Source organism: Tamandua tetradactyla, chromosome 1, assembly GCF_023851605.1.
Source record: "Tamandua tetradactyla isolate mTamTet1 chromosome 1, mTamTet1.pri, whole genome shotgun sequence".
Lineage (NCBI taxonomy): Eukaryota > Metazoa > Chordata > Mammalia > Pilosa > Myrmecophagidae > Tamandua > Tamandua tetradactyla.
Window position 1 is genome coordinate 24,243,823 of NC_135327.1, and position 14,291 is coordinate 24,258,113.

The following is a 14,291-nucleotide window of genomic DNA, read 5'->3' on the forward strand; positions in this document are numbered from 1 at the left end:
CTCCTAAAAATTTAGAAATCCAAAGAAAAAATATGTCCACACAAAATATTCATCATTGACTGATTTTTAATAATGAAAACTCTTAGGTACACAAGTGGTTCAGTGGTAGAATGCTCGCCTTTCATACAGGAGACCTGGGTTTGATTCCCAGACCATGCACTAAAAAAGAATAATGAAAACTCTTCTGAATTCCCAAAATAGGGTGAATGACCATATTATATTATGCCTACTAGATGTACACCCAGTAATCATGACAGAGAGTTATGTAGCAACATGGAAAAATATCACAAAAGTTAAAATAATAATACACAAAAACGAAATAGCATTTTAAAGTTTCCCTCCTTTGAAACACAAAAAATACAGTAATAAATCATTTTTCACTTGTCAAACTAGAGTTTACCTCTTAATGATAATCCTCAATTCTGAGGAGTGAAGTGTAGTTGTGCCTGATTTGTAATAGGGAAAATTGACTTGTTTTAAGAAAATTATTTTTTAAATGTTTGTATCTTCTGACTCAGAAGTTCCATTTATAATTATTTAGAATATGCTTTATATACAGATGTGGTCATCACTGTAACAAACACATCACATCAAACTAAGTAATCTAAATGTCCAACTACTGGGGATTGCTTAAATAAACAATGGTATGTCCACTTGATGAAATACTAGTCATTATGTTTGCAAAGATTGAGGAGGTATGTTTTCGACATTAAAGAAATAGAAAACTAAGTAGATAGCAAGATCACAAAACCCAATGAGACAAAAGGCTAGTATCAAATGTTTGGGGTATTTAGGGCTCTGATAGCTTGCTTTCTAGTTCTTTAAGAAGCACGTTTATATATTAAAATGCTTTTAAGAAGAACAAGAACAAAGTATAATAGCATACAGGGGGGTATGGCCAAGCAGCATCTAAATCGAAATCCAGCAGTAAACCTGCAGTGAGCCAATTCCTTTATCCTGTTATCTCATTGAGTCTCCACAGCCACAGACCAGTTTACTAACGTGAACTGAGGTTATAGAGGCTTAATGTGAAAACTGGAAAGGAAAAAATCCACAGCAGATCAGAGCACACCAGAATTCTCTACCCAAACCCCTTTCAAGAGAGATTTGAGCATTACCTTAAAAACTGGAATGGCCAGATGTCTGATGTTCCCTCTTAGTCGGTGGTTCTCAAGAGTAGATGTGTCTAAGATTTTTCTATTTATATATTCCACTCTTCAAGAGGATTTTAAGGGAAAGGTTTTAAAGGATAAACAATTTGATCCATAGGGTTTTCATTTTGCTAACCACTAGGTAATAGGACTCCACTATTTTTCCTAATATGCTTGTTATTTGTGATTAAAAAGAATACCTGCCTTCCAGGCCAGATTTAGAATACAAACCCATTTTAGGTCTTATCACATCATTGGGAGGTTAGCCAGAGGACTGGCTCAGTCCTGCTCTGCAGTTTCAGTTACTCAAGGTAGTTATACATCTAAGCCAAACACACTTCTGCCAAAAGCTGCCAAGCTCACCTCACTGATATCCTGATCCCACTAAACACACTACCTCCTTTCATCCATGCTCAGCCTTTTACTCCACCCATAAATCCTTCCCACCACAAAAAGTCTTGGCAAGCTATTTCCGTGAACCTCAGTGATATGCTGCCAACTTTCAAATTAAACCTTCATTAAGACCATTAGAATTGCCTTCCCACCGCAGTAAACCAAAGAGCAGTGACTTCACCTATTTCTGTACTCTTGAAGTCTGAAGTCCTAAGTTTTAGAGTACCACTGTGACCACCTCATCAACTAAATAGACTTGTAGGTGGAAATCATGAAGTCTCACAACCCAAAGACTGAGACCGGTCTGGTTATCTGTACATGTGTTTTACTGGGAGATACCAAAATCGTTCCTCTCCCAACAAGATTAAATATAATCTTTAACATCCACTTCAAACTTTTTCAGCTACAAAATAATCTATAGTATTACTCAAGGAACTATTATTTTTCTTACAAAGAACCAGTAATTTTCTAATTGATGAGTTATTTTTCTCTTGTAAACTGAGAGCCGTTTTTGTTTTGATATTTTATACATACAATATATCTAAATGTATGTACAGATAACCTTAAAAAAATGGCAGTATACTAAACACTAATCTTGCTGAACGTTCTGTATTTTATTGTGCCTTATTTATTGAGCATTCCTTTACTTTTGTGACTGTATTCAAGATAAATTCCTTGAAATAAAAATGCCAGTCAAAATGTAAATGTATTTTCACCTTGCCTTCCAAAGAGGCTGTACCTATTCACGTCCCTTACCAACAGCATATGAGTGTTTATTTCAACCGATTTGAAGTATTATCAAGCTGTTTGGTGTCTGCCAGTTTGACAGGTGAAAGTCCCAGTGTAGTTCAACTTTGTATCTCTACAAATGTGTGAGTAAAATATTCTCTAAGGGAAGCAGCTGAGATTACAGCTAATTGGTCCACCAAGGCAACCCTTCTTGAGTGCATTAAGCACTCAACATATCAAAGCTTTTCCTAAAAATAAACCACCACAAACACACCTAGGTGCACTTACAATATTGTCTTAAGAGTTTATTATAAACTAGTTTCACAGGCCACAAGGAAATAAAAGGACTATGTACAGCCTTACAGGAAACAGGCAGGGAGCTGAGGAGGGCCAAGATGAGTCTAGGGCCTTGGTGGGCGCATTCCCGGGGGAGGGGGCCCTGTAAGGGAAACCAGACAATCCGGTGAGACTCCGCGAACAACAGCATAACAAACAAACAGGTCTGTGGTAACGTGGCCCTGGGGAATCGGGCCCACGCCTCTGTGGAGCTACTTCCATAACTCTGTGGCCAAGGGTCAAAGAAGGCCTGAAGTAAGAGTAAGAAGTTTAGTCAGTGCCTGATCTAGAATTCAAATCCCCAGCCCTGCCCCAGCCTCCCACACCCTGCAGTTATCAAATGATCAGAGGGATATACATGGGATAAACGCTAACTAGAGACTTAGCTGGGGCTGATGGTCTGGTCTTATGCTTATCAACCCCATGAATGGAAAACCTGAACCAGAGACACAGGGGTCACCAAGTTTGGCCATGGGTTATCTTGGAGGCCAGTATGGCTTGGAGGAAGAACACCGGGCTGGGAGTCTGGATAATGAGCTCCCCCTGGGCCTGTTACCTCATCAACAAAATGAAGGGGCTGATCTATGTCAGCACTTCTCAAACAATACATAACAAACAGTAAAGTAGATGTACATGCACATCTACTCAAAGCCCACTCTTAATCACTACACTATCAAACCTAAGGGCATGAGGCAATTTTAAGACTTCTTGGAGACCTTCAGAAAAGACTATTCCAGAGCCTTGAGGACACTGCATGGGATACTGGAAAGCACTCTGGCTAAAGGGCTATACTCTAACTGTTCTAAGAAGGGAGCTAAGGCCAATTTAAACTGCTCATTCCCTCTTTCCTTTCCAAAGTTGCTCTCTAAGAGGTCATCTCCCTAAGCTTCAGGCCTAAAAGCCCAAAGAATATGGCTAAAATCCAATCTCTCCCATTTCCCATCCCAACAAGGCTCTACGGAAGAAAGCAAAGGTCACTGCTATGGACACTTACCCCGCATCCCTGGGGGAGGGGGCCGCATTCCCGGAGGGGGCATGCCCATTGGAGTCCCTCGTCCAGGAGGGATCCCCATTGGGGGACCCATGGGAGGCCTCATTCCAGGAGGTGGACCCATCATGCCTATAAGAGAAAAAACCCAAGGAAGTAACTCAGCCTCCATTTTTTCAAGGTAGCAGGAATCATAACTGCACACTAAGTTGGGACAGATGGACCATCCCACCCTTCCAGCTAACTGGGACTTGAGCCAAAGAGCTGAGGCTCCCAATGGCTCCTGTTCAGCTAGTTCCATGGTCAACCAACCCAGCTGGATCTCAGAGTAATCCTGCTTAATTACACAAACTCATCATCGGTTTCAGTAAAGGTTACATGTCATCATGAATCCAGCTAAGGCATCTTGTATTAATTAGCACTGGTCCCATTACGGGCTTCTCACCTGGAGGGGGGGCTCCTCGGCCCATAGGTGGGGGAGGACCCCCACGACCAGGTGGGTACTGGGTCGGGGCCCCTGCAATACTCGCTGTGGCAGCAGCTGCAGCAGCTGCAACAGTGCCTCTTCCTTGTGGAGTCATCACCTAAGAGGACACAGGAGGGGACAGGGTTAGGCAGAATGGCACTGTGCAATGGCCCCCATCCTTCCCCAACTTAGTTTAAAAAAAATAAAGAGCAAACATCAAAGCCCTCAAGCTACATCTCACATCTTCAAACTTCCTATCCAAAACCATCTGCAGGAAGATCAAGCTCATGTGCCACTTCCCATCTTCTAGGCCTGAGTCAATGATGCCCAATTCAACTTAGAGAAGTCACCTGTATTTTCAAATATGACTGACCAGGGGTTACAAGAGAATATACTTCAAATGTTGCTATGAAAACATTTGTTTGAATACCATTAGCTAAAACATTGGCTCTTTAAATTAATAGTACCAATATATTCTACAATGCCAAATTTTCCTGTTCGCTTGATCCTAGGGCCATATACAAAGCACAGAGACACCGATAGCCTAACAATTATAGGCTGGTCATTCAGGACCCCCTTTATTCTCTATTTTAGCCAACAGAAGCTGGTGTCCTTCCCCTAACTCCTCACCTGTTGGGATGGCCCACCAACCCCACGGACTGGCCCTGCAAGTCCTGCAGGAGCCTGGGGCATGGGAACACCAGCTGGAATACCTCTGCCAGCTGCCCTGCCAATTCCTGGGCCTCCAGCAGCTCCAGCAAGTGGCACTCGGGCAATGCCAGTCTGAAAAACAAAGAAACATGCTAAGATGGCTCAGTGGCCTAAAGAATTTAAGTACACTTTGGAAATACCATTGCCAAGAGCACCTCTGAGATTTACAGGCATCAAAACAACACATACTGGGGGACAATGTTTATGAGCTAACACCATTCCTCCTTTACCCAAATTTATGTGCCTAGCTATCATCCAAGAAGCAGAAACGTGCCAGAACTCAGGCACCTATATGTACTCCTATGAAAATTAAATCTAGAGCAAAGGGTCAGGGCTCCATTCAGAATGGGGTGGTAGATAAAAATACTTCTTCTGACATCAGAGACATAAGATTCAGTCCCAACCCTGATTCACTAGCTGGGTGACCATGGACAAGTAATCCTGAGATGCAAGCACTCAGTTTCTTTATCTGCAAATAAGGTTATGATAAAACTGGCCATGGTTATGAAGGTTTACAGCAGGCTTAAGTAGCCAACTCCACTGCAAATAAGTACCATGAGTTATAAATATGTGTATATGATTGGAACCAAAAAACATGGTAACATCCCTTGCAGACACTGCCCATTTGAAATGCTTGCAATGAAGAGTCTTTAAAAAGGAAATGACTCACTTGACAAAATATCTTTGTCCTTAACATGATTTTTTAAAATTATAGAGCAACTGGAAAAATGTTTAAAATGTTAAGTGAACAAAATATTGTATACATGTTATATGGTTGGATATATTCAACAGATAAATATATACATATATAGATAAAAATTAAAAGTTATGGCAAGAGAATTATTATTTTGGTTAACAATATTTTAGAATGAGTAAGGGAAAACAAATTTGGCTAGATTCTCTACAGCCTGATATATTTCTAAAAGAAGCATAGTGTTTAAGGAACCAAGATTTCCTGGGATCAAATTCCAGCTTCGCCACTTACCGTTGTGAAGCCTTAGGCAAGTAACTAAACCAGTTTGTTTTAACTATAAAATAGGAGTAATTTATCTCAAAAGATGGTTATAAAGATTAAATAAATTCTTGACTTGTGTGGCAACACCTTGCACACAGATGCCCAATAAATATTAGCTATTCTTTAAGTGTATGAAACAAAATATATGAATTCCATTTTGTCTGGAGTTTGACCAACTCCAAAGTCTAGTCCAGCTAGAATTCACTGTCACCTAAGAACTGACCCTCATGGTCTTAGACACCTGCTCTGCTGACTCACTATGTTTATCAACTGAGGAAGCAGATAGGTAGAAAAGGGGCATTAAAGTTAGAAATATCTAAATTTAATTTCCTATCGCCACTCTCACTGGCAGGATAACCTCTTTAAGATTCCATTTCTTATCTGTAAAAAGAGGGTGAAAACCCTTTTACCAGAGGCTGCCCAAGAGCACTGTGAAGACATGCAACCCAGCACAGAGCCTGGCTCATGGCAGGTCCTTCTTCAGGGCTTCCTGGCCTTTCCCCGGCACCCCACGCTGACTTACATCTTTGGGAGGAGGCCCTTCTACTGTCATTGAGACCAGGTTCTCCCCTCGCAGCAGCACCAGACCAAGGACACGCTTCTCTTCCCTTTCTGCCTGTTTTGAGTTCTTTGGCCTAAAGAAAGGTTTCAAGGAAACAAACAAAAACAAAAAAAGCATTAGAGGGTTAAGTTCAAGTTCACCTGCCTAGGGGCCTCCAAGATTTGCTTTATACTACACCTCCTAACAAATAGCACATTATGCTTTCCCATGACACAGCCTGCTTCCTACCATGCCAAAGGATGTACACACCAAGAAATAGGACAAGAGTCAAGAAAGCCCAGCCCTGGCTCAAATACTATCCTATAGCAACTGGGAAAGCCTCTCCTTCAGGGAAGTCCTCTTGGCTATTGTTTCCTTCCTTCAGCTTAAGGCTTCCCCCACGTCAGGAGGTAGCCTCAACAATCCCAAGTCAGGTGAGTCCCACCCACCCACTTACTTCCATGCAGCATCCTTTTAGTACCAATTCAATCCCACAGACCTCTAATTCTGTACTTTGCCTCACATCAAAATAGAAGCCATAAAGGAAAAGATAAGCGTTCGTTACATAAAAATTACACCTGGTTCTCAAAAGCACAAGCAAAAACAGCAATTTCCAAACACAACAAGAAAAGGATGAACACAAAATATAAGTGTAAATTGGGATAAAAACTACAACAAAATAAGCAAAACAAAAACAACACCCAATAACTGAAAAATAAAAGGAATCCCAAATAGCCTGATTATAAAATGATTACAAATTAACAATTGTTTTCTCTGGATGGGCAATTTTCCCTTTTTCTTTTTGGTTTATCTATATTTTCTAATTTTTTTTATAGCAAGCATATATCACTATTTCATGAGGGAAGAAAAAACTCTTGTGGGCATTTAAATCTTTTTCTCATATACTTTTCTGTATTTAAAAAATATTTTTTTCTAATAAATATTTTTTATTAGGATAAAATTAATTTTACTTAAAAAAACAAAAGGGAACCATGCTGGCCCCACCCCCACCCACCCCCAATATGTGCCTGGAACTGTAGGAGTCACTACCAGTTTTTGTCCTGCACTTCTAGGTCTCTTATCACAAAAGAAAACAACAGATCCAAAGGGAATTCACAGGCAGGTGACAACATAGTTTGGACACTGAATGCAACTGGAGAGCTGGATGACTAGGGAAGTCACATAATCTCTTTGGGCCTCTAGATGCCTTGTATGTAAAATAGGACAGAAAACTAGATCAAATCCTTTCATGGGCCTGAAGCTTAAGATCAATGCCTCTTCGGGAAAGGGAGTCATCCAGTAACTGATGAAAACGTCTCCAACTATTTCTAAAATGTCAACAAAAATCACTGGCCCCAAACCCACATGGGGAGCTGAGCACTTACCCTGAAGAGGGTCAGAGGCTTCTTAAAGCAGTTTCAGACCAGGCTGCATTGGGAGAGCCCTTTAGGCTACAGCTTTACAAATAGGCAATGAGGCCAGAAAATCAAGCTCTCCCCCCTTACACACCTGTAGGGAGAACACGACAGCCCTTTACCCCAGTACTCAGGGGCATACAAGGTCAGAGAAACAAAAACCTAGCAGCCCTCCTCACAACTTTTATTTTGCTAGACTAGAACTCAGGCTTGCTGGGCGCTAAGGAAGGAGATTTCTTAGTGTCCAATAACCCCATTTAAGTCTGCCCTCTAAAATGTGAACGCAGGAAGAGAGGAACTGGCAAGTTATAGCAGCACCTGTCACTTGGCCCACCCATCCAATGTCCTCCGCCTCAACCTCCCCCTGCCCCACAGCCCCCTCCTTACTTGATCTTCCTGAACTCATCACAGTCACAGAGAATCAAGTTCATATGCTTGTCAAAAGCCTTGAAGGTGCCAATGAAGATGCGGCCATCTTGTAGGATGCACCTCATCCTGTAGTCGATGTGCTGCAGCATCTTGCTGCTCTTGCCCACAGTCTGCAGGGAGAAATCAATGGGGATGAGATTCAAGCTCTTTTCCACCCATTTGGTCCTGGTCCTTCCTGAAGCTGGGTCAGGCCTTCTTTTCTATGCACCTATGTTTCTCAATAGATTCTCAGCTGCCAGCTACTCATAGACCTTTCCCTGAATTCTCCCATCTTACCCCCGTTTTCAGCCCTGACCTATGCCCACTGCTTTGCTATTCTCCCCTCAAAGTTAATCTTTCTCATACTGCATTATTGTTATCAGAGTTTCAGGAGTTAGAGTACAGGATTGCCCAAACCAATCAAATCTACTCATCATGAGATTAATAATCTGCCACTGTGCAGATTATAGACTTGACCCAAGTGCTATGGAACACCCATATGATTAAAAAGACAGAGAGGGCAGTGTAACAGTGGCTCAGTGGCAGAATTCTTGCCTACCATGCTAGAGGCACGGGTGCAATTCCTGGAACCTGCCCATCCAGAAAAAAAAAAAAAAAGAGTAAAGAGTTGGAATAGGACTGGTGATAAAAAGGCTGAAATCCAATCAACAAGAAACTTATCACTAAGGAGTTCATCAGCGTGGAGGTTAGGAGTATGAAATCCCCAAGTGCTTCTGAGAGAGGGAAATTTTCTGGTAGCCAAAGCACTAATCTATTTGAGCACATAATGACCTTTGAGAATATGTAACTTGCTACACTTTATTTCTAAATTAACCCAACAAATTTCTGCTTTTTAACGTGACCTCCAGATTTCTTTCAAGAAACAAATGACCTGGTATTTGATCTGGGTATCTGTCTCCCATCAGTCTGATGTGGGGCAAGTCTGAAGTCATCCTATTTATTGGGTGTCTTCTTGTCGTGGGCACTGTGCTTGCTGTTTACCTGAACCCACACCAGGACAACGTCCTGAACCTTCTTACAAATGCATGGTTCAGAGCCTTGACTCCACCAAGGTACTGTGCCACCTGGGAGACCCCTGGTTATATGGGTCTGTCTCCCATACATAACCTTTTCAACTGGTTCTAATCACAAGGAGCTAAACCTTTATGGAAACATTCACCAGCCTTCTAACAGTTAATTCTTATTGGGTGTTCACTGTGTATTACATGCTTGATAAGCACTAAATATCTGTCAATTTATTTAATCCTCAAAATGATCCCCTTATTGTTTCTACTTTACAGATGAGGCCATCGAGGCTAGGAGAGGTTATGGTAACTTGCCTTGTCTCACAGCTGGGAAGCTGTTAGAACCCAGTCGGCCTGAATCCAGTGATTATTCATTTAACCAACTCTCCAAACAGTAACCGAGCAGGTTTCCCTGCTTCCAAATCTCACCCAATACAAAACAGCTAGAGTAATCTTTCTAAACACAGAGTCTAGTCATTTTGCTAGTTAAAATCCTTCAATGACATGCCCATCACCAACAGAATAAAGCAGCACGAAGGCCTTTAGTAACCAGGCTCCTTCCACGTCCTCCAGTCTCATCTTCTACCTCTTCCTTCCTTTTCCTCCTCCCCTCTCCCGCCCCGCCCCAACCCCCAGTAACTTTTAACTATGCTACCCTACATGCCTTTGCTCTTGCAATTCCCAGTCTATATAGTATTTCCTTCCATCTTCTGCTGGAAAAGATTCTGACAAATCTTTTAGGACTCTGCTCAGGAATCATCCATTCCCGAAAGCATTCTTACCCCGCATCAACCTGCGCCGTTACTTTTGCCTAACGCTGAACTAGTTACACTGTGTTATGATTATTTATTATCCGTGTCCCCAAGGATATGCGAACTCGGTGACACATTTCAATTTGTAGCCCCAGAACCTGAGAAGTCAGACACTCAGTACAGATATACTAAATAAGTGAGTTGAACTCCTCCAAATAATCTCATTCACTCTCCCGTTCCCTCTTCCCCATCCACGTCTCCCGGGAAGTATCTTTTGTTTCGGGCCACAACTCCCCGCCCTACCCCACACCGGACGCCGCAACTCGGTCTCCGCCCCTCACCCTCTTTCACAAGTCTGAGCCTTTTCCGCGGTCCTCCCTGGCCCACCTCCGGCTCCTGGTGCCGGCGCCGAAAGCCCGGACATATACTTATGCAGCAAGTTTACTTAGTGGCTACCAAGTCCCAGGCACTGTAGCTATAGCGGTTTCGGGAGAAGCGGTTACACGCTCCCCCCCACCCTGCATTCCTGGGTTCCAACTTTCCACTCCCCACCACGCCGAACTGCAGGCTCCAGGTCGCCTCTACCCGGTCCCAGCGGCCGCGGCTCGGGCCTTCACCGCCATTAGCAGATCCAACCCATGACTTCTTCCCCCCGCGCAGCCGCGGCCCTCACTCCAATACAGACTCGGAGACTCTCGCGCCGCCGGCCCGCGCCCCCTCACCATGGTGGCGGTTCCCGATGGTCCCGATTCCCGCCGGATTGGCCTCTGCAGAGGCCTAGACGCCCGACAGCGATCCGATTCCCGCCGCCGCTACAGGAAATGGAGCCGTTACTAAAATGCGGCCGGGTAGAAATGCACTTCCGGTCCCGGTACCAGGTGGCTGAGTTCCGGCTCCCGTGCTGCGCCGCGCGTTCCGGACGGGGGCGGGGCTTCAAGCTTTGGACTTCTCGGAGAACCTTTGAGAAGTTCCTGTTCGATCTGCCTTCCCCTTCTCTTTACGTAATAGATTCTTCCTACCTCTCCCTTCTCCAGACACACCTTCTCTGCCTTTTCCGTGAATTTGCTTCACGTTCTCTTGCCTTTACATTTGCTGTTGCGGCTGCCAGGGATGCTCATCCCACAGGCCTAGTAGGGGGCATGTACGTCAGCACATGCCCAAACATCCTTCACGCTTAAGCTCAAAGAAAATTTTGTCAGTAAGGACTTCCTGGGCCAACCTGTTTAAAAATACCTTTCCACCCATCACCTCTGCCTTATTTTTCTCCTTAGCATTTATTGCCATCTAACATACTATATATTTTTGTTACTTAGCTTACCCACCCCCATTAGAACATAAGCTCTGTGAGGGTAGGGGGTTTCTTTGTGTATTGTTCTCTTTGGCAGTGCCTAGAGCACTGCTTAGCACAAAATAAGAGCTCAATAACTGTTGTTGAATGAATGACTCTCATGCAGTCCCAAGACTGATGACTTTCAAGTGTATTCCTCTAACGCTGGTCCCTTCATTTAACTTTGGGTCTTTTATATCCAGCCTCTTGTTTGATATGGATGCCTAATATGGATATTAAGTTTAAAATTTTGAAAATTGAATTCTTAATTCTATCCTCTCTTCCTAGAATTAAGAATTCTAATTCTTAATTCTTACATGCCTCCCATCTCACAAGAGGCAACACCACCATTCACACAATTGCTTAGGTTAAAAAATCAAAATGACAAACTTGAAAGCATCTTTGACTCCTCTCTTTCTCTCCCACCTCATAATCAGTCCATCAGCAAATCCTGTGAGCTCTGTCTTCGAAATGTCTTGCATCTGACTCTCCTCACTCCCTCCACTGCTACCGCCACAGCCCTAGCCATTATCATCAATCTTGGATCGCTGAATGAGCCCCCCTAACTGGTCTCTCTGCTTTCACAGCAGCCTCAGGAATCCTTCTATGATAAACTGGGATTCTATCAGATTATTTCATTGCCCTGCTCTCCACTTCCAAATGACTTCCCAGTACATGTGCAATGAAATCCTGCTGCCTTGCTCTACAACTTCATCTCCTTCCACTTTCCCCTCATTTATCAAGCTCCAGCCACACTGGTCTCCCTGCTGTTCCTCAAACCCAGCAAGGAAATCTTGAGTCTCAGGGGCTTTGCCCTCCCCCTCCCACCTCAGATATTCCCATTGCTGGGGTCTTCACTTCCTTCAGGTCTCTGCTCACACCTCCTCAGAGAGCCTTTCCCTACCTTTTCCCTTGTCCTGCTTTATTTTTCTTTCAACACTTACCACTCTGTTACTTTATACACTTATTTATTTGGTTTATTGTCTGTCTTTCTCACTAGAAGATAAGCTCCATGAGGGCGGAGGCTTTATATCCCAATAACATTACCTGGCCTTAGCATATGCTAAGTAAATATTTTTGAATGCATGCATGGATGCATGTCTTCTAACACAGGGTGACTTCTGGGCAAGAGAACAGCTAAAGAGCCAGAAGGGCCTAGATTCCAGATCTGACTCTGCCACCTCGTGGCTGTGAAACCTTGGGCAAGACATTTCATCTCTGAGCCTTTATCTCTTCATCTACAGGTTGACAGACACAAGAAAACAACATGCCTCCCACAGAAGGTGTGAGAGTTAAATGCTCAGAAGAGTGCCTGGCAATAGCATGTATTTGGCAAAATAGCTCTTAATAGTAACTCAGAGGTCCCTGTATTGGCACTCAGTGTTTTTGACCCGTATTCCAGGTAGGGGTGAGTGTGTATGTGTGTTTTCAGCTTAACTTGGATACCAAGATACCACCGTGATTCACTTTTATACTCAGTCCCTAGCACAATTTCTGGTCCATAGGAGACAGCAGTAAATCCTACTGAATGTATGATATTTAGTCAAATGGTGGCTGCTTAGGAGATAGAAAGTGAAAATGATGGGTTGCAGTATAGTCTGGGACAACAGAATTAAACGTTTAGCAAATAGCCTAGTAGTTAAAGCATGGGCTCAGTGCTGGGTGACCTTACGTGTGTTAATTAACATCTTTATGCTTATGTAAAATGAAGATAATATTACCAACTTGACAGGCAATACTGGAAGGATGAAATGAGAGAATGCAATTAAGAAACCTAGTGCCATGTCTGGCATGGAGAAAGCATTCAATTAACCATTAGCTACTACTATGAAATTGTTGTCTATTGCTGTATAGCAACTTCCCCTTCCCAAACTGGTGCCTTAAAACAAAATTATATCTTATGATCCTGTGGTTGAATAGTGAGTCTTCTGTTGCTCTTACCTGGGGACACTCATGTGACTATTTGGCAGATTGACTGGAGCTGGATAATCCTAGTAGCCTCACCCACATCTGGTGTTTGGTGCTAACTATCAGTTGAACCTCTCTCTCCAGATGGCCTCTCATTCTCCAGCAGTGAGACGGTCCAGGCATCCTCACATGATGGTCTCAGGGCAGCAAGAGAGGCCTAGCCTCAGAAATTCTGCAACATCTGCCACTTCTTATGATAAAATCAGATTCCAAAGCCAGACCAGTTACAATGGAAAAATACTCCAGGTCTTGATAGGAAGAGCATCTGGGATGGGAGAGATTGGTACCACCATCTTTGCAAACCAAAAAGAAATTTAAAATAATTATAAAAACTTGCACTCTCACACAGTAATGTTAAGTAGTGGGATTTGAGTTCAGATTGGCATGTTTCCAGGTTCTTCTGCTGGCCTACTTGAAGGGGCAGTGGTTTTTAACAGTAATTTCCAAGGAGTAGAGGGGAGATACAGACAGGTCCTAGGTGGGCATATTCAAGTTTGGGAATGGGTCTGTAGATGGGTCTTGTATTTGGTTTAAAAAGGTTCCTTATATATCTCTTTGAGTGGTAAAGAAATAGCTGACAGTTTCAGCTAACCTCAGATAAGGGAATTCTCAGAACCAAAGCTGGTGTCAATTTATGCATTACTTCTGTGTGGGAGAAGTGAAAAGATTGAGAATGGCTATTCTCCAAAGCAATTTGCTGTATTAAAATTAAAGAATAAGGTACAGGGCTACATAAAAACACTCTAAACACAATGAGAATATGGATTTTATCCCATATATATATATTATGCATATTGGAAGGAAGAGGAACTAAAAAAGCACAGTATGACATTTACTAACAGAAAAAGACTATACTGTGAAAGAATCTTGCGCTTGCCAAGAATCCTGTTTTCTTTTAGGAAAAAAATGGATACAAAACTTATATATGCTTATTTTGCATATATAAGAAAAATATGCACCAATATTTAAATTTAGGTTAGAGCTGAATCACCATACCTGATTCCACAACCACTTGATGTCAGATTGTTCACGATTATTGTCTCCCTTCCCCACATCTGCTCTGTGA

The 14,291-nt window shown here is 42.8% G+C and overlaps 1 protein-coding gene across 2 annotated transcripts; it reads right to left on the reverse strand.

Moving 5' to 3' along the window:
• Positions 1 to 2,552: 2,552 nt before the first annotated feature.
• Positions 2,553 to 10,795, reverse strand: SNRPB (small nuclear ribonucleoprotein polypeptides B and B1). Of its 2 annotated transcripts, none has more exons than XM_077112310.1 (7): positions 10,653 to 10,795; positions 8,133 to 8,284; positions 6,313 to 6,424; positions 4,694 to 4,846; positions 4,043 to 4,181; positions 3,604 to 3,729; positions 2,553 to 2,712 (listed from the first exon to the last, which is right to left on the reverse strand). In XM_077112310.1, the coding sequence occupies exons 1-7, from the start codon at positions 10,653 to 10,655 to the stop codon at positions 2,675 to 2,677; spliced, it is 723 nt and encodes a 240-aa protein (XP_076968425.1). In that variant the 5' UTR covers positions 10,656 to 10,795; the 3' UTR covers positions 2,553 to 2,674. The 2 variants fall into 2 exon arrangements, with proteins under 2 accessions (XP_076968425.1, XP_076968431.1); XM_077112316.1 differs by having other exon boundaries at positions 2,553 to 2,859; positions 10,653 to 10,794.
• Between the last annotated feature and the right edge of the window lie 3,496 nt (positions 10,796 to 14,291).